Below are 21,037 nucleotides of genomic sequence, written 5' to 3'. Positions count from 1 at the left end.
TAGTGATCTCCCTTCCCCTCCCTTCCCTCTCTTCTTGGGGCCCAAGGAACTTTTACAACTAAGATTTCATTTCTCATCTCTTACCTCCTGGCTTTTGAAGAGGTACTCATTCACTTCCTTCCTGCCATTTTCCCATCTTATAGAAATTCTATCTTCCTTCAGAGCAGAGTTTGGGCTCTCCCCTTCCAAACAAGGCTTTTCCTGATACTTCCAACTATGACAGCTTTTTTGCTCATAAAATTATGATTTTTTTTTTTACTATTTTGTACATTTTTATACTATTTTTATACATCTGTGTACGTGTTATATCTCTGGTAAAATGTAAACTTTTTAAGAATAGTAACTGGTTTTCATTTTTATCTATGTCCTCAACCTCTTATAGAGGCTCTTCTCTTTAACCTACATTTAAATGTTTCTTGAATTAAATTGAAAGGCAATGAACCTGCTTCCAAATTGATAAATGCTCCAAATCCCCAAAAGGGGTTTTTAACCTTTTTTTTTTTTTTGTGTGTGTGTGTGTGTGTGTGTGTGTGTGTGTGTGATATAGACTCTGTTGGAAGCCTATGAACCTCTTCTCAGAGTAATGCTTCTTATTGCATAAAAGAAATTAATTATATCAAAATACATTTATAAATTTATAAAAAAAAATAAACAAAGTCACTGACCCCAGATTAAAAACTGCTCATTTACAGGGTAAAGACTTCTTGTTGGACACAAAAAGTTAAGCTTTTTTTTTGGAAGCAAATGACAATTTGATTTCTCAATTTTTTATGTAAACATGGCCAATTTGCCCAATTCATCTTTTTCAATTTAAAACAACCTCATTTCATTTGAATGCAAATAATTATCATCTCAGCAAGTGCTCAGTTTTGCCATCCACACAAAATGCTTAGCCTTGTTTTCTAAAATTGTTGACAAATCTTGCCTGCTCTGTACCTACCTCTGAAGTGGAAAACAATTGGAGCTTGAGGTTGAGGAAAACCTGATTTTTGAGGTCTTTTAAGGGGATGTGAGAACCTTACTTGGAGTGTTACGTATTTGAAGGGATTGCTTAGCAAGTATTGACTTAAGATTTGGGGAAAGGGAAAGAAGCTCAAACAGATTGGATTTATACTGAGGTTCTCTCTGTTTAGACAGCTGAAGATTTGTGGTACCCAAACTGAAAGATGCCTGAAAGAATTGTGAGCTAGTTTTTGAGAAAGACTAAGCTCCTGCCACAATCTTGCCTTTTTCCTGCTGGCTCTCTTGGCTTCTACTCTCACTCAGAACTTTTCTCTAAAATGTTGCATTGTTCTTGGAGGAGCAACAGTTCTCAGCCTAGGGGCTTCTGGATTGCTTGGCCAAAGAGAGTCTGTTGCATTCGAGCAACAGATATATTTTGATACAGTAAATCATTCAAAGCAATAAACAAACAAACAGAAGCCCCAGCCCAGCTTCACACGTTGGGGGCGGGATCATTGTGTGCTCGTGAACCAATCACCCTACTTCCAGCCTTAGCTTCTCTCTCCATCCCTTTTGTCTCCTGGCCCCTAGAGGAGCCCAGCTGGTGTGAGCTGGGAATTAGCAGGCAGTGATCCATGGTGCCTTCCCACCGAATGTAATCCAGGAAGTGGGCAGCCAGCTGGATTGTTCCAGTCCAAAGGGCCCAGTAATGTGAGGCTCCCAGGGGACTTCGTCTCCTTTGCTTAGGAAAGGAGCCCTTGCTGGTGGTATCAGAGGGAGAGATACTACTAGAAAGGAAGAAGGTCTGGGAAGCGGGGCTCCCTGGTGTGATGCCCAACAACTTGGTTTCCAGTTTGGGGAAGCAATGAGAGAAGATGAGGATTGAAGTCTGGTGCTCTGTGGGGGCCTGGGTTTGCACTTGGCTCTGTGAAGCAACTTTGTCGGACGTCCACGCCTGATTAGTCTGTCGCCTCTCAGGTCTTTGGCAAATGGTTAGGGTTGTGTTGTGGGGGGTGGCGGGCACCTAAGTCCTGGCAGTGCCAGGGAGGCAGCCAGTCCCACTGAATTGTGGGAAGGAGGAAGGCGATTGGTTTTAGGGAAGGGCAAGAACTTGGAGGGTTTCTAGGCCAAGTTTTGTGTTAGCATCTTTTCACAGCTATGAAATACCCTTTTTCCAAGGCAAGAACATGTGCTTCTGAAGCCTACCTTGGTGTGTGTGTGTGTGTTTGTGCATACATGGCTGTGTGTGTGTGTCAGTGCATGCACGTGCCCACTCCCTTATATGAAAGGCCTGGGAGACCACTTTTATTGGCCGCTTTAAGAAATAGTTGGAATGGGATCATTAAATGTTTTATAAGGGTAAACGGTCCTGTTTGTCTGGGAGGAAGTGGAGGGAGGGAGGGGGAGAGCAGAGAGAGCCGCTTTGCTGGGTTTACACACACACAAAAAAGGTCAGTGCAGCTTAATTTAATGTTTTGTTTGTCTCTCCCCTCCCCCGCAGCAGCTCTGTGGCCTATTTCATTCATTATTAAGTTTTATATCCTGTTTGACATGAAACGTGATCTTTTCAACTCACTGCATAGGACGGCTGGCTTCATTCTGTTCTCCTTATCTTTAGTGCCTTTAGTAACTTAACTTTTCCCCTCTTGGTCTGTGTGGTTTTGTTTTTTCTTCAACAGCCAATTTTTGTTTGTGGTGGTGTTCTCTTGAGCCAGCTCGGGGAATTGATAGCACTGGACAGCGTCTTCTCCTGTTAGGTAGATAAAGATTTCTCAGCTCTTTGATAAAAGGCTTGCCTGACCCTTGCCTGTCACTAATGGGTTTATAGGTCCTCCCTTACATTGTGTTTGGGTTCTTAATGAAGATCCCTGGTGTTCTGGAAACATCCTCTGATTGACATCAGTGTCAGGACATAATGCCAAGCCATTTTATTGAGGACCTTAAACCCTTTTGGTTGTATGCCGTGGACAGATTTACAAATGAGAGGGACACTTCTCCTTCAAAGTTGGGGACTCAAAGGACTCAGTGATCTTTAAATTCTACTTACTCCATCTCCTTTACTGAGGTCTAAATTCCCAAACTTTTTGGAGTTTTCTTTCCATATTATTTGGATTATGACACTTTTCTCCTTTTCCCTGAAGGGTCACACACAACAATTATTCATTTAATGTCATTTAAAATGAAGCCAAATTAATTTGGACTTTGAAGTTTTTTTTTTTTTTGGGGGGGGGGGAGGAAAAGGGACTCTTAGAGATACCACTCAATTTTAGCTTGGGCCATTGCAGACTCGGGGATCAGGGGGTGGGATCTCAATGATTGTCAGTGGGTTCCAAACTAGCGAAAGACTGGGTTAGAGGGAGCTAGTCCCTTACAGTCAGTGGGAAGTTAGCCCTAGAGCCCCTTCCAGTGATGGCTTCCAAGTTGTCTTGAGCCCTTGGAGCTACTCCTACTTCTGAGAGCTTACCCTGGGAGTTCCCTCTTTGGGGAGACGCGAAGCCCCAGGGGACAGTGATAGCTGAGAAGGCCACGGATAGGTGTGTTATAATGGAAGAGCTGTTTCCCATTGCTCTCTGGCCACCTTCTTGAGAGATGACACTGCTGTTTGCCTTCCCGACATCCTTTATAATCTGAAAGGCATCTTGTCCCTGGCCCTCTCTGCTGCTTTTCTGGTTGTTTTGTTTCCTTCTGCCCCCCGTGCGCCACTCCCGTTTTCCTCCGAGCAGTTGGTGAGCGGTGCAGCGGTGTTGTTGAGAAGCTTTGTCCTTATTTCGCAGATGCCCTGGGAATTGCCTTTAATCTCCTTTCTGCCTTCCCATTACAGATGGTGATGACGACCCTCAGCTCTCCTGGGTGGCTTCCTCTCCCTCCAGCAAAGATGTTGCGTCACCCACTCAGATGATAGGAGATGGGTGTGACCTTGGCATCGGGGAGGAGGAAGGGGGGACCGGCCTGCCCTACCCGTGTCAGTTCTGTGACAAGTCCTTCATCCGCCTGAGCTATCTGAAGAGGCACGAGCAGATCCACAGTGACAAGCTCCCCTTCAAGTGCACCTACTGCAGCCGGCTCTTCAAGCACAAGAGGAGCCGGGACCGGCACATCAAGCTGCACACGGGCGACAAGAAGTACCACTGCCACGAGTGCGAGGCGGCCTTCTCCCGCAGCGACCACCTCAAGATCCACCTCAAGACGCACAGCTCCAGCAAACCCTTCAAGTGCACGGTCTGCAAGCGCGGCTTCTCCTCCACCAGCTCGCTGCAGAGCCACATGCAGGCCCACAAGAAGAACAAGGAGCACGTCGCCAAGTCGGAGAAGGAGGCCAAGAAGGACGACTTCATGTGTGACTACTGTGAGGACACCTTCAGCCAGACGGAGGACCTGGAGAAGCATGTGCTGACCCGCCACCCGCAGCTCTCGGAGAAGGCCGACCTGCAGTGCATCCACTGCCCCGAAGTCTTCGTGGACGAGAACTCGCTGCTCGCGCACATCCACCAAGCCCACGCCAACAAGAAACACAAGTGCCCCATGTGCCCGGAGCAGTTCTCCTCGGTGGAGGAGGTCTATTGCCACCTGGACAGCCACCGGCAGCCCGATTCCAGCAACCACAGCATCAGCCCCGACCCGGTGCTGGGCAGCGTGGCGTCCATGAGCAGCGCCACCCCCGACTCGAGCGCCTCCGTGGAGCGAGGCTCCACCCCGGACTCTACCTTGAAGCCTTTAAGGGCCCAGAAAAAGATGCGGGCTGTGGAGCGGGAGGAGGGCCAGAGCTGGTCCAAGGTCACATACAGCTGCCCCTACTGCTCCAAGAGAGACTTTAACAGCCTTGCTGTCCTGGAAATCCACCTGAAGACGATCCACGTGGACAAACCTCAGCAGAGCCACACGTGCCAGGTCTGCCTGGACTCCATGCCCACGCTGTACAACCTGAACGAGCACGTCCGCAAGGTCCACAAGAACCACGCCTACCCCATGATGCAGTTCAGCAACATCTCCGCCTTCCACTGCAACTACTGCCCCGAAATGTTTGCCGACATCAACAGCCTCCAGGAGCATATCCGGGTCACCCACTGCGGTCCCAATGCCAATCCTGCAGATGGCAACAATGCCTTCTTCTGCAACCAGTGCTCCATGGGCTTCCTCACCGAGTCCTCCCTCACGGAACACATCCAGCAGACCCACTGCAACGTGGGGAACTCGAAACTGGAATCCCCCGTTGTACAGCCAACTCAGTCGTTCATGGAAGTTTACTCCTGCCCGTATTGCACAAACTCTCCCATTTTTGGCTCCATCCTAAAGCTCACAAAGCATATTAAAGAAAACCACAAGAATATTCCATTGGCACACAATAAAAAGTCTAAGGCCGAGCAGAGCCCCGTTTCTTCTGATGTGGAAGTCTCCTCCCCCAAAAGGCAACGGCTCTCTGCTAGCATCAACTCCGTTTCCAATGGTGAGTACCCCTGCAATCAGTGTGATCTCAAGTTCTCCAACTTTGAAAGTTTCCAGACCCACTTGAAGTTGCACCTGGAGCTGCTGTTGAGGAAGCAGTCCTGCCCTCAGTGCAAAGAAGACTTTGACTCCCAAGACTCACTCCTGCAGCACCTCACGGTGCACTACATGACCACCTCGACCCACTACGTGTGCGAGAGCTGCGACAAACAGTTCTCGTCGGTGGACGACCTGCAGAAGCACCTGCTGGACATGCACACCTTTGTGCTCTATCACTGCACCCTCTGCCAGGAGGTCTTTGACTCCAAGGTCTCCATCCAGGTGCACCTGGCCGTGAAGCACAGCAACGAGAAGAAGATGTACCGCTGCACCGCCTGCAACTGGGACTTCCGCAAGGAGGTGGACCTGCAGATCCACGTCAAGCACAGCCACTTGGGCAACCCGACCAAGTCGCACAAGTGCATCTTCTGCGGGGAGACCTTCAGCACCGAGGTGGAGCTGCAGTGCCACATCACCACCCACAGCAAGAAGTACAACTGCAAGTTCTGCAGCAAGGCCTTCCACGCCATCATCCTGCTGGAGAAGCACCTGCGCGAGAAGCACTGCGTCTTTGACGCGGCGGCCGAGAACGGCACGGCCAACGGCATGCCGCCCGCCGGCAAGAAGGCCGAGCCCGCCGACATCCAGAACCTGCTGCTCAAGAACCCGGAGGCGCCCAACAGCCACGAGGCCAGCGAGGACGACGTGGACGCCTCCGAGCCCATGTACGGCTGCGACATCTGCGGGGCCGCCTACACCATGGAGGTGCTGCTGCAGAACCACCGCCTGCGCGACCACAACATCCGGCCCGGGGAGGACGACTGCTCCCGCAAGAAGGCTGAGTTCATCAAGGGCAGCCACAAGTGTAACGTCTGCTCGCGGACCTTCTTCTCGGAGAACGGGCTGCGGGAGCACATGCAGACCCACCGGGGGCCCGCCAAGCACTACATGTGCCCCATCTGCGGGGAGCGCTTCCCCTCGCTGCTGACGCTCACGGAGCACAAGGTGACGCACAGCAAGAGCCTGGACACGGGCACCTGCCGCATCTGCAAGATGCCGCTGCAGAGCGAGGAGGAGTTCATCGAGCACTGCCAGATGCACCCCGACCTGCGCAACTCGCTGACCGGCTTCCGCTGCGTCGTCTGCATGCAGACCGTTACCTCCACGCTGGAGCTCAAGATCCACGGCACCTTCCACATGCAGAAGCTGGCCGGCAACTCGGCTGCCTCCTCCCCTAACGGCCAGTCCCTGCAGAAGCTCTACAAGTGCGCGCTGTGCCTCAAGGAGTTCCGGAACAAGCAGGACCTGGTAAAGCTGGATGTCAACGGCCTGCCCTACGGCCTGTGCGCCGGCTGCATGACCCGCAGCACCAACGGACAGGCGTCCGGTCTGACCCCGCCAGAGGCCGGCGAACGGCCCTGCGGGAGCCTGCGCTGCCCCGAGTGCAGCGTGAAGTTTGAGAGCGCCGAGGACCTGGAGAGCCACGTACAGATGGACCACAGGGACCTGACCCCCGAGACGAGCGGGCAGAGGAAGGGAGCCCAGACATCTCCAGTCCCCAGAGTGAGTAGCTCAGCATCTCTTCTCCTCCTTTCCCTGGGGCTGCCCTACCTTTGTGAGTGGGGGACTCACAATCTGAGTCCACAGCACACTCTGGGATCTTCTGCTGTCACAGTGGGTGTTCTTTGTAGTTGTCTGGAGAACCCATAACAAATGAAGCTGGAACTACATTCAAACTTTTTGTAACTGAAACTTCTCTCTCTGCCTGTCTCTGCCTGTCTCTGCCTGTCTCTGCCTGTCTCTGACTCTCTGACTCTCTCTGCCTCTCTCTGTCTTTTTGTCTCTCTCTGTCTCTGTCTCTCTTCCTCTGTCACACACACACCCATACACACCCCCTGTTGCTGGAATCCCACAGCATTTGAGGCAGGTAATGCAATTACCCCCATTGTGCAGATGAGAAAGTTGTACCTCAGATAAGTGGAAGGACTTCTCTTTGGTCCTGTGGCCAACAGGTGGGTTTGTTCCTTTTAGAGGTGATTTGGGCCTTAGTCCTGCCTCAGTTGAGAGATAGATCATAAGCTCATAGAAATTGGATCTAGAAAATCCTTTCTAGATAGGTCATCTAATCCTATCTTCTCATTTCTCATTCCAATCCATTCACCACTTTGATAAGGTTGAAAGGATGATACTTTTAGAGTTAAATGTGCCTCTGATACATCTATATGTTTTGGGCAAGTATCTTTATTTCTCTGGGTATCTGTTTTCCATCTATAAAGTGGGGAGGAATGGTTAAGATGGAGATTGAGATAACAGTTAGCTCTAAAACTTTGATTTATGATCCAGGATTTGAACCAGAATTTCCAAATCCAGTTCTTTTAATCACACTAATCTGTTTTCCACAAGAACTCCTCATCTGGCTGTATCTGCCGCTTGTGGATTTGGGGAGCAGAGGCACATCAGCCCTTTCCTTGGTGGCTGTGGGGCTTGAGTCTAGGAGGCTGAGTGGGGACTTTCTATAGAAACTCCACTCTTCCATCTGGCTGTTTGCTTCTCGAGCGTTAGACCTGTAGGGCCTTAGGATTCTCTCTGGGTTTGTGTTCTTTCCAGATGGGTGGAGATGCCAAATGTTTCCTAAGAGTAAACTCTTCCAGGTGCTACTGTTGCTGTCCTTGAGGGAGGCAGGATTTGGGGCTATAGCCTTTTGCCACAGGTGTTTGCTGGTGGTATTTGGCCTTGGGACTTGCAATAGGCTCCATGCTTGGAGGTGGGGGAGACAGGGAGACACAGACAGACAAAGAGGGAAAGAAAGAGAGAAGGAGAAACAGAGAGAGATTGATATAAAGACCTAACATTTTTATGCTGGGAGAAAGCTTAGAGAACATTTTATTTAGTTCATTTTATGGAGGTGAAAATAAAACCCAAATAGAAGAAGGTGACAGCTGGAGACATAATCAGATGCAATTGGAAAAAAACCAGTTTTTGCAAATCTTGGAGAAAGGAATATTTTAGCCACTACAGTCCTATTTGAGGCTTGGCAGCTGTCTTACAAAGGTGCAATAACTCAGAAGGTTGAACTTCTGCACTCCCCATGATTCTGGATATTTGAAGCCTATTTTGCCAAGCCCGGCCTCCTCATGGGGTATGGCCCCGTTGCCCTTAGGGAGCCAAAGATTACCCAGAGATTGGGTCATGTCTAGATATTAGATGGGAATTTGGCCCCAAAGCTCCTCAGATATTGGGGCCAAGTCATTCTGAAGGGGGGCAGTGGAGGATGAGGAGTGATGAAACATTACACATCTATAGGAGAAGGATGGAAAAGAATTGTCCAACTAATCTCACTTATAGGCTGCACCAAGACCACATTTGGATCTCTACCTTCTTTAGGTGTGAGACCTTCAAAAGGCTTGGGGTAGGATTGCCTTTCCACCTTTCCACCTCAATCTCAAGGAGCTTAAATTGGTTAAGATAAAAAACTCTCAGTACCTAGCTTGAGTCTTGATGGGACCCCAGGGTCCAAGTCTGTAGCAACAGGCTTCATAGGGAATATAGCCCCGTGGGATGGATGCTTATAAAGAAGTCAGGTCTCATCCTACCCACTGCAATAAAAAATAGTAATACCATATCTCATTTAGAGTATTATACTTTTCAAAATGCTTTTTACATCTATGATATAACTTGCTTTTCAAAATACCTTTGTGAAGTGGCTGAGTAGTGTCCTCGAATTCCAGAGATGGGGAAATTTTAAAGCATGAAGTCAGGGCCAGAGAGCCTAAGGTTCCTAACTCTTTTGATTACCTCAGGAAGAGTTCTTTGTCTCCCTAATGAGCTATCTGTGAATCTCCTTTCCTAAGGGCTTGGTAACCTTTCCCTTACACACTCTTCCTTCTAATCATTATTTATCCTTATCTTCCTTTCTGCATTGAGTGCAGATCCATAGGAGAGCAGTAGTGCATTAGAAAAGCACCAGGAGGTGAAGGGGTAATGAGCATCATCTCCTATATTTCTGTAAGCAGAGCCTGATGTTGAGCTGGCCCTTGGGGAGTGTTGGGGAAGGGACCCACAGGAATGGGAAGGTGCCTTGGATGCTGGAGACAGTCCATGCACTGATATCTCTTCAATTAGAGATCTCTAAAAACCACCAAGAGGGATCTTCTTGGGAAAAGGATCATGGGGACAGAAAGAGAAGAGACATTAAAGGAAATTGATGGGAGGGAAACAGAGACTCTGAATGAATGAACGACTGAGCATCTGCTTTTCTCCTTCATGAGTTGGTGTTTCCCTCCCCACCGGGCTCTGGGGCCACTTGATCAGGTTTGTGCCGAGTCTGTGACAGGCTCCTCACGGAGGGGCTGGTGGAGGACGTGGGCCGGGGTCAGCACGCCAGTCCCTGTGTCTCTGTGTCCGTGTGAGGGAACATATGAGCGCCATATCTCTCCGGGCGGGCTTGGATAGGGATGTGTTTTTGAAGGGGTGTCTAGCTCTGCAGGCACATGGGGAGCTGTGAATGGCATCTGTGGATTGCATCTGTTGTCTTTGCGTGAGGCTGTCACGTGTCTGTGTGTGTGTGTGTGTGTGTGTGTGTGTGTGCGCAAACTCGAGCTGGGGGGAGTGTTGGGGTTTGGGGCCCCTGCTTGCATGCGTGGGTCTGTCTGGGCTTCGGTGAGTGGGCCGGGTGTGTGTGCGTTTGGGGGCGCATTACTTGTCGCAGTCAGGAGGCTTTGTCACTTCCCAGGGAAATGCCCCTTGAGTTCCTTTGCCGCGAGGGACTGCAGAGTTCTCCACCAGTGATTCTGTCCCCCCCTCAGAACCCAGCTTCCAAACCGGAGTGGAGTGGCAGGCACTTACTCCTTCCCCACACTGGGCCCTCCCTGTGTTAATTATTTTCAGTGCACATCGAACCTGCTTCGCTCGGGGCTGCCCCAGGAGAGATAAATAAAATAAGGTCCAGTCATGGAATATTACCCCCTACTGGCACCTAGCCTGCAGTATTTATGGTTCTTAGGCTTCCACTTGAGCTGCCTCAGAGACAGACGTGAGGTTTCTCTTCTAGTCATTTCCTCCTTCTCGCCCCAGACAGCCCTCAGCCTTGCCTGGCCTTCCTCAGACACACTTTTTAGGGAGCTTGCGGTGACTAGCAGGCTCCCTCCTGGCCCCTGGCTTGGGGATGGATAGTCTGGCCTCCGTGGGCCGGGGGCCACCCAGATGAGGGGGTGGTGCGGGCCTGCCTGCTGTTTCCTTCCCACGTTCTCTCCAGATGCGGGCCTGGGGAGTGTTTGGGGCCTGGGAGTAGATCCCATGATCTGGGAGTAGGCGTGGGGGGCAGGGCTGAAGATCGATGTCCTGTCTTTGTCTCCCTTGGACATCCCTGCCCTTTCTTAGCCAGATGATCTTTATCTGTTAAATGGGCGTAGGAAGCTTTACTTAGCCCTCTTCTTGGGGTGGTTAGGGCCGTGTACTAATTTAAGTGACTTTTATAGTACAAAGCTGGGATTGTTCTGAGACTGTGTTAGCTGTACTGAGGGATGGGGAGTCTTGATGACCCAGAGGTTACGAGATCCTAGTTCTGGAGCTCAGAGGGAACTGAGGGCAGGGGCAGGTGGGCCCTACGGCAGTCAGCGTCAGATGTGGGATATGAACCCAATTTCTCCGATTTCCATGTTCAGTTTGAGATGAATCTCTGCTCCTCTCTTTAAGAAGGCCTTGAAGAACTTATTCTTCTTCAGCCATTCCACCCAAACCTGGCTGGTTTTGTTTGTTTAATTACCATTATTTCAGAGGAATAATAGATAAGGTACCTTTGACATAGATTACATGGGAGGAATGCTTAGTATATTGTGGGAAGGAGGTGAGACTGAGAAACAAGACAGATCTGACTTCAAATTCTACCTCTTACATTTTCTGTGACGTAGCCAACTTCCATTACCTCTCAATCTGTTTTTGTTGTTATTCAGTCATTTTTCAGTTATGTCCAACTCTTTGTGACCCCATTTGGGGTATTCTCAGTAAAGATACTGGAGTGGTTTGCCATTTCCTTCTCCAGTTCATTTTACAGATGAGGAAACTGAGGCACATAGAGTTATATGACTTATTCAAGATCACACAGCTAGTGAATGTCTGAGGCCAGATCTGAGTTTGGGAAGACATGTTGTGCTGACTCTAGGCTTGGTACTCTACTCACTGTGTCTTACCTTATATAGAAATTAAGAAAAATCCTTGCATTATCCTCTTCTCAATGAAGATAGCAATTTTAGAAACCTGAGAAACATATATGTGTGTATGTATGTGTATATGCACATATATGTGTGTGTGTGTGTATATATATATATATATATCTACATAAAATTATATTTGTGACTTTTCCGGTGTTACAAGAGTAATAGGTATTGGAATTAAGGTTTGAAGCCTGGTTTTCTGATTCTGAGCACAAGCTTCTTTCTACTAAGGTACATGGTACACTAATGCCCTAATATCCACCTTTATGATGAATGTTTATGACCCCATTATAGAAATAAAGACTGAAAAGGGCCATTTGCCACCCAAGTCATGAAGGAGAAGCAGGATGAAAAATAATCATCAACTTTCTTATTCTTCAAATGGAAAACTGTGTCTAGTTGGTCTGTGGAGCATGGTGGAATCTTTGAGATGTGGTAAGATTTTTCATTGCACAGAGTGCTCGACTTGGAAGCAGGAAGATCTAAATTCAAATCCCACCTCAGACACTCATAAGCGTTATTATCCTAGGCAAGTTACTTAATCTCGGTTTGCCTCAGTTTCCTCATCTGCAAAATGAGAGAGCCAGGCTCTTTCTAAGTTATTTTGTACATCTAAGTCTATGATCTAGCTCTATTTTGTTTGCTTCAAGGGGCCCAGCATTTCTTCAGACAGTAGGCAGTCACCATTGATCTCTTTGTTACAAAGTAGCCTTGATTATGAGCCCCTTAGTCTTTCCCTCTTTTCCTCAGCATCATTGTAGCCAATGTACTCAGACAAGTAACAAAGGAGGAATATGCCCTATACCCTTAAATGCTTTAGTCCTTAGAAGTAGCACTTAATGATTAGGAATTTGGAGTTCAAATCCCAGGTCTGTCATCATGTATGTGATCTTGGGCATCAATTATATATAAAATTTGATTCTTCCAGTGGTCTTATGTTAGAAGATGATAGAATATGTATTATTATTCCTAATTTCAAGTGGAGGAATAATATGGGAGCTGAAGAATTGATGTTTAAAGTGCATAAGTTATTTGCAACTATAGCAACTATAGAGCAAGAACTTGACCTACAGCTCTTGCTGCCATTCTATAGTCCTTGTCTGCTGACTCTTTCCTGAGGTCTCTTGTCTGCCATCTTCATCACCAACTGGATTTCCCTTTCCTTTAAAAAGTGTTCACTGAATCCTGTAGCCAAGAAAAATAATACCAGTAACAGCACAGCGACAATATGTGACACTTTACAAGAGATCATCCCATTTTTCTTTGTCATTGTGAACTATTTCACACGTATTCTAGTTCATTACTATGACAGGTTTGACAGTACTACAGGGTGGGCTAGATCTGGAGCCAGAAAACCTAGATTCAAAACCCTGGTTTCCTCTTTAGTACTTTATGTCCTTAACTTCCCTGTGTCTTAGTTTTCTTATTTGTAAAATGTAGGATTTGAACTAGTTGACTTTGGGTTCTCTTCTCCCTCTTGATCTGTGACCTATATAGACCTGTGAGGTGTCTATCTGGCAAAACCTTTATTATCTGACTGTTTTAACTACCTCTATACTAACAGTCACTTCTAGCCCTAATTCTGTGATCTGTTGTTTGAGAATATTATTTATTGAGTGGGGATTCCTCCTGGATGTGGTTTGGGCCACTGCGGTTCTTGTCCAGTTCTCAAACTTTGTGATCCTCACTCAATAGTGAAGAAAGGGCTTTGTAAACCTTAAGCTGCTAGGAAAAGGTAAGTTGTTTTCATATATATATATGTAATTTGATTTCATGATCTCATGAAATAGACACTCTTGGTATTATTATATCCACATTTTACAGAAGCAGAAACAGAGAAATTATGATTCACCCAGTCACCTATGTCTGAGGTTGGATTCAAATGGGTCTTCTTAAAACTTACCTTGTGTTATCCATCACATCACATGGTTAAAAATTTTTTTAAAAAAAGCCTTTAAGAGACAAAGAACTCTGTTGTTTCTAGTTTTAGCCTCTGTTGTTTGTACTTACTTCCCGATTGGGTACTTTATTGCGGGGGTTGGGTTGACACTGGGATAAGGAAAATGTATATCCTCAGCTTTAGTAGTACCTGGACCCCTTCACTACCTTTTGCTTTCTCAGAAAACTGAATGTAGCAGTTGCAACAAGATGGCCTTTCTGAGAAAGTCTGAAGAGTCTCAGCCTCTAAAACTTACCTTATCATCATCCTTCACATCATCTCCTTGCACATACCTTTTCTATTTCTGGGAAGAATAAAAAAGACCTTTCTTCCTAGGGACAGCTCTTCCTGCCATGATAGATTAACATTTCAGGACTGGAAAGCATGATTGTTGTACTTGTAGCCTAAATGGAAAACACAAAGGACAACAGACGGGCTTCAGCTCCTGTAAAAAGCCATCTTTGGACTGACTGTTCCAGTTTGGTAAAGTTCAGTTGCTCTGAAAATTGCAGTAAGATGCTTCTTGTTGCAGATTGGGGGTTTGGTGCTTTTTCCATTGCTGTCTTTTATCCCTACCCCATACAAGTGCCCTAGCTCTGGCTACATAAATGTGTTCTTCATATTTTCTGAGGGTAAACTGAGGCCTGGAACTGAAGAGCAGCTGTATGTTATGATTTCTCATGTGAGAACATTTCATTCTTTGCCTGTTGTTATTCCAGAGAACATCCACATTACCCTTCAGGCTCTAACTCGGCTACCACTCTCACTTTGCTAGTTTGGCTAACTGCTGCTTCTTACCATCTTCTACTTTTTGTGTCATAGTCTCAGTGACATAGGCAACATAGGACTGACGTGGAAAGCAGTGCTATTATCTCAGCTTTGCAAATATGCTTTGGTCCACAGAGTAAAGGAGTTTTGTTTTGCCTTATCTAAGGGCAGAAATTCTTTATCTCTTTTATGTCATGGACCCCTTTGGCAGTCAGGCAAAATCTATGGATCCCTGCTTGGAAAAATACATTTAAAGGCATAAAATAAAACACAAAGGATTATAAAGGAAACAAATTATATCAAAATTATTAAAATATTAGAAAAAATTATTCACAGACCCCAAGATGAGAATTTCTCCATTTTATTTTGGAAGAGAGAAAAGATGGCCAAACCATTGATTTTGGTTTCTCTGCAAGGGGTCCATCCTTGTCTATTTTTCTGGTGCATCTCCCAGCAAGGGCTTATCTTAATGTAATGATGCTATGCCACTGTAGGCCCTATGGGCCACTCCCCAGGTTCTCAAAATAGGAACTTATTTTGGGAGCTAAAGTTAACCAGTTCAGGTGAGGGGTAGGTTTCCCTAAAGATACCAGGCCCATTAGAACCTGGCAGGTCTTTCTAAACAGCTGTCAGAGCTGGAGAGCCTGGCTGGTGATTTGGCAGAAATCTAAAAGGCAGAAGAAGGAGATGGGATAGGTCTGGCATTTGAGAGTTGTTGGATATTAACTTTGCATTTTCCTGCAGGTACGGCCACATTCTAATTTCTCTTTCTCTTGTTTTTAAACAGAAAAAGACATATCAGTGCATCAAGTGCCAGATGACCTTTGAAAATGAAAGAGAAATTCAAATCCATGTCGCCAACCATATGATTGGTAAGAACATCTTTTTAGCTCCCTTCCTTGGTACATGCTAGATTGCTATCTGAAACATTCTGGGTCACTTTTAGTTTACTGATGGTGTCATTGTTGTGCCTCGTTTTGAAGTATTTAATGATGGGGAAGTGGGGCGAGGGGGAAGGGAAGTGTCCATGCTGGAGCTCTCTCTCTTTCTATCTGAGCCGTCTCAAGCCACTTATGTGGCAATCCAACTTTTGACAATATCTTCCATTTTCTAGCAGAAATTTCCCTCTCTCCCTATAAAAAGTACTTTCCAGTTGTCAACCACTTAGGGGCAATTACGCTCCAATTTTGTATGTCATGACATTGAATAGATTTAACTGCTTGCATTTCCCAGCTAAATGTGGCGAATTCTTCAGGCACATTGTCAAAACAGAATGCTCACAAAGTTATTTCAGTACTTTCTCTTTTCAAACGTTCCTGGACTTTTGAAAGTTCAGCTTTCCTAGATGGGGAGCTTTTAAAGAGAAAGTCCTCACGGCTTCCCAGCTCAGCACGAGGGTAACAAGCTCGGTAATAAAGTGTTATTGTAGTCGAAAGGGCTGTATCCATGCCACAGTCACAGAGTCGCCTTTCTGACCAGTGAAAAAGAAGTGTTTTTCCTATCGGCACAGAGGTTATAAATGTACGAGATGGCCCAGGAGGTCCATTTATTTGGATGAGTGGACCACAAAGGGAGTGCCCAATAACATGGTACTCTGGGTATATGGAGGCTGCAGAGTCTTCAAGGCTCAGTCCGGTCTTCCTGTTCCCCCACCTGTACCTGGACAGTCTTTATCACCCATAAAATAGAACTAGTCTCCTGGAAATTGCCGGCCCACCCCTGGAGTCTCTCTCTGCCTATTTGCACAGTTGGACTTCTTGTAGTGGGTAAAGTACATGAATATCTGAGAGGAGTGGGGAGTGTGATGAGTGGAGAGGTGGAAGGGAGTGAGCCCAGTCAGGGGCCAAACTAGGGAACAAAGCTCAGAACTGCCCACGGAGATTGTGACTTTTTAATCTTTGGGTTGTTATGTTTTATTTTATTTTATTTTTTTTTTTTAAGCCCTGGCATAATGAGAAAGAATATATACACTGTCAGTCACCATTCTGCTCAGAGGGTTTTCAAGGGAGTGTCAAGGAGGTGAAGATGAAGATATCTAAAAATGTTTGCTTTTGTAGCAGGTGTTAATGTAATCTCTTGTTTGTAAGCATGAAGGGTGAGAGCATTGCTAATTGGACTACGGTGATTTCAAAGTTTTTTTTTTTTTTCATTCTTCTCCTCCCTTTCCTTTTTTGTTGCTAAATCTGAAAGAGTTGAAGCTTCTTGGGCAAAGGGAAGGGTATTTTCTTTTAACTTGAGCTATGGGAAAAGAAGGAATTGGGACAAAAAAGGAAAATGTGGTTTCTGAACACAATCTGGGTCTGAGATTAAATTCCTCCTATGGAGGATTCTGGGCCATCTGGAGTTACTTGTTTTCTGTGCTTCCTATGCTCTTCAGAGGTGTGGCAAAATGGAGAGCCTGGGGAAGAAGTTGTCTTCTTAACGACCCATTTGGGAGGCATGTTTCTTTGGGGGAGGGGGGAAAGTGTTCAGTAGATCTGTTTAATGAAAGATGGACTTGCAGAGGGAGATCCAGAACCACAGAATATTAGAACTCATAGAGGACCTCAGAGACAATTGGAAGTTTATGGTAAAATGACCAAGTCTGACTCAAGTGATCGCTCCCTCCTTAGATTTCTCCTATCATGTTGCCTGAACGTCCCTTCTTTTGCTTCTGTTGGTAAGTGCTTATAAATGGGTTCTCTCTTTCCTTATACTAGAAATTCTCTGTGTGGCAAGAGTCATATCTTGTTTCTGGTCCTAAGACATAGGGCCTTATCTGTCAGTACTTGTAAATAATCTGTTGAATTGAATGAAGGTGAATTCAAAGTCAAAACTAGAGAGACTACCCAAATCTCCTTAACCCCCAATCTTTATTCCTTTTTCTCCATAATATTTCTCTCCTAGCCAGTTGGCTTAACCCTGTTGTATACGATGGCAAGATTTTCGAGCTGGAAGGGATGTTACTAGTCAACCCTTTTCCACTTGCAGTTGAGGAAATGAAGACATAGAGAAATAAAGGGAATTGTATTTTTTCTGTATGAGAAGATGGCCCAGTCCCATGGGAGGAGGGAGGATAGGTGGTCAGACAGAATCTTCAATGGTACTCTCTTCATCCAAGGAGATAGATAATAAGGAATATTTCTAGGTTACATTGGGGGGCCCTCGATGAACTCTTGGGGAGACTTGGACAAGAGAAGTTTGCATAGATTAGGTAGGCATGAATGAGTAGTGATTGACATCTTGGGAAGAAATCCCCACATCAATATGTATATATAACATGCTTAAATGTGTACATGTAGTTTCTTCAATTGAGCACACGCTCACTGAGGACAGGAACTTTGATTTTTTAAAAAATTTGTTTTTCATCTTTTGTTCAATGTTTGACATACAGTTCTAGCTTTACAGATGCCTTTGATTGCCCAAGGTCCCATTAGTCAGTCAGTAGCGTAGTACAGGTTTGGACTTGGAGTATCTAGGTTCAAATGCCATCTCACAATTAGCTGTTTGAACCTGGGCAAAAGGATTTTACCCACTTGTCCTAGTTTCCTCATTTGTTAAAGGCAGGTAATAATAGCACCTGCTTCTTAGGGTTGTTGAGGAATAAAATGAGATAATGTTTATAAAGCACTTTGCAAACTTTTAAGTGCTGTATAAATAAATACTAATGATAATGATGAAGATGATGGTGGTGATGATGATATGGAAGTGACAGAGCTGGGATTCGAATCCAGATCTTTTGATTCTAAATTTGGTGCTTTTCAGATAATTTTAGCGATGTTCGTGTATGTCTAAAGCATTTATTAAGCACTTACTGTGTGTAAAGCACTGGAGATTCAAATCTAAAGGCAAGATGGTTCCTGCCTGTCAAGGATCTCACTTTCTAATGAGGGAGACAATATACAACAGAAAGTTTCAATTACAAGTTAGATAGACAAGTTTAATGATCTTGAGGTACAGCAGAAAGCAGATATTGCCTTTTCTTTAATCCATTTCAAATAATAAAATGGTGTAACTTTCTGGTGTTAAGACATTTGGCAGTGCCAAAGCCTTTGGTGCAAGACTTTTCTGGGTCTTCATTAGCTGTGGTTGTAGTCACTGCAGGAGCAATTCCCAGGCTGTATCTCCACTGAGAATGCTTCCAAGGACAATGGCTGAGAACTTGGGGTTGGAAGTACTTCTCTTCCCAAGAGCCCCGGGTCCTGGACTTTCTCCATCTAGAGCTGAGGAGAAACGGTGGCCAGAATAGTGATGGTGGTAGTGGCGGTTTAATTAGCTTCTGTAGAAATAGAATATTAGACTTAAAATCAGGATGATCTGAGTTCAGATGTTGCCTCAAATGTTGCTTTATTAGGTACATGATTCATGACTAACCTCTCATGGCCTCAGTTGGATGACATAATAATAATAATAATAATAATAATAATAATAATACCTACATAGGGTTTTTATGAGGATCAAGTAAAATAATATGTGAAGCATTTTGAAAATCTTAACGTGCCATATAAATGTGAGATATCATTATTGTTGTTATTTTTAATATCTGAGTGGGGAGTACTAGTTGTGGGGAAAATCCTGTTGTGCTGGATTGAGCCTACCTAAGTGTGGGATACAGGAAGCCTGAAAATAGGGAGAGATGCTGCTCAGGACCTGGGGCTTCTAGGCAGGCTATCATCAAAGTCCTCACTTTGTAGCGTGGCCCTCTTAGGATGACAGGCAGCAAGGAGGTAGGTTCATGTCAGAGGAGACTTTGAGATCCCTGACCTTGTCAGTCTTTGACATCATCAGTGATGACGGATCACACAGGACACTTTTCCTAATTTGTGATTCTACCTCTACCCTACATATGCCTTTCTCTACCCTACCTCTAGTACTTTGACTAAAACAACAGAAATAAATTTATTGAGCAATTAGTACATGAGAAACCCGTCAGCCCCTATCTCTTTAGTGCTTTGAGGTTTATAAAGAACCTTCTTCTTGACAATCTTATGAAGTAGTTGATACCTATAGTATGACCCTATTATCCCCATTTTTCAGATAAAGAACTTGAGGTCCAGAAAGTTCAAGTGACATGTTCCAATTTTTCATAACTATTATTGTCAGAGCTGGCATATTAACTCAGTCTCCTGAGCCCAAGGCTGGGTCATCCTTAATGAACTACACCTTTTGTGTCAGGTCCTCCTGTCCTACCAGAAGATATGAAGATGCAAACAGCATCTCATGAAATGTGTAGGGTAGTTGGAGAAGAAGATTCATGTGCACAAATAATTACAGTTCAGAGCAGCATGTGGCAAGTGCCAAAGGAGCAGTACAGATAATTGGTACTGTAGCAGTTCAGAGAAGAAAATTTTTGTGGGTTGTAGTCTTCTCAGAAAGCTTCATGAAGGAATAAATTTGGATTTGACCCTTGATGGGTGAGTAAGATTTGATTTGAGTAGGTGGGAGAAGAGAAGGAGAACATTCCCAGAGAGAGGAGTGACGAGGTAGAAATGGACATGGGGAGTTTAGGGGAGAACATGGACACCATGGTGGCAGGAGCCAAGGGAATTGTAGGTAATTCTGGAAAGTGAGGTTGGAGCCAGATTGTGGGGGACCTTGAATGCTAAGCTGAGTAGTGTGTATTTTATTTTGCAGCAATAGACAGTTCTTGAAAAGTTTTTTTTAATAAAAGGTAACATCCTTAGAACTATATAGGGGGAAAATAGCAAGGAACCATGTTTCATTGGAAAGAACACTGGACTTAGGCCAAATGGGTTAAAATTCCAGCTTTTTCCCTTCCTTTGTGTTGATTTTGAGTAAGTTGTTTAACCACGCTGACCCCCAATGTCTTGATCAAAAAGAAATATGGAGATAGTAAACGGTGTGCTATCTTCTTTACAAGATTCTTGTGTGCAATGCACTTTATAATTCTTAAAGTTCTATAGAAATGCGAATTTTTATTTTCCAGGGCCTTGCTCATCATAGTTTAATAAATGTTTGTTGAATTGCCCTTGGTAATCAGTGCTGTTTAGGGAATAGAGCTTGGAGGCACCAGAAGTCATAAGACCAGTTAGGAGGCTCTTGACGTAGTCCAGGTGTGAGATGATAAAGGCCTGAACTAATGTAGTGTATTCAGATCGGAAAGGAGGGAATGTACTTGGAAAACGTTGAGGAATTGAAAGAGCTTAGTGTTTGGTTCAACACAGAAGGAGCCTCAGCACATCTTCTCAGGCCAAGTTTGATGGCGGTGTTGGTTGGAGCTGGTGATGGAGTGGGGAAGAACGGGGGGGTGGGTAGTACAGATGAAGAGAATGTCACAAAAAGGAAGATAAAAAGCAGAGGGAAGGGATTTCTGGGTGGGAGCTTTGGGCAGCTGGGGCTGGGTTAGGAACATTTCCCATCTCTTTCCTTTCCAGTTAGGGGAGACATTGCCAAACACCCCCCTCCACTCATTCCCAAGGCTCTGGATTCCCCATGGGCCATTTCCCCCAACTAAATGATGGGCCAAACCTCTCCTCTCCAGCTGCGTTTCCATTCTCCCTCCCTCCCCACCACAAGGTTGGGAAGGCCAGCCTCAAACTCACTGGGATAAAACTTCCTCAGTATAAGCCAGGGGACTTAGGAGAGTGGCTCCCATGAGCTGTTCACAAGAGCCTGCATGGCCATAGTCTGGCCCTTGGCAGGCTCTACGCAAACACAGGGGGCACTTAGGGTCTACAGCCATCCTCCCTTGAGG

General features: G+C 45.6%; 1 protein-coding gene across 2 annotated transcripts in view; it reads left to right on the top strand.

Moving 5' to 3' along the window:
• ZNF423 (zinc finger protein 423) overlaps positions 1–21,037 on the top strand; it is a 399,295-nt gene that overhangs the window by 241,964 nt on the left and 136,294 nt on the right. For both annotated transcript variants that reach the window (XM_031954447.1, XM_031954448.1), the window contains 2 exons: positions 3,764–6,987; positions 15,131–15,215. In XM_031954447.1, coding sequence (XP_031810307.1) covers positions 3,764–6,987; positions 15,131–15,215 — 3,309 coding nt within the window. The remainder of the gene's footprint in view (positions 1–3,763; positions 6,988–15,130; positions 15,216–21,037) is intronic.

Source organism: Sarcophilus harrisii, chromosome 2, assembly GCF_902635505.1.
Source record: "Sarcophilus harrisii chromosome 2, mSarHar1.11, whole genome shotgun sequence".
NCBI classification, from domain to species: Eukaryota; Metazoa; Chordata; class Mammalia; order Dasyuromorphia; family Dasyuridae; genus Sarcophilus; species Sarcophilus harrisii.
The sequence above is the reverse complement of the archived record's forward strand: the minus strand, read 5'-3'. Positions and strand labels throughout refer to the sequence as shown.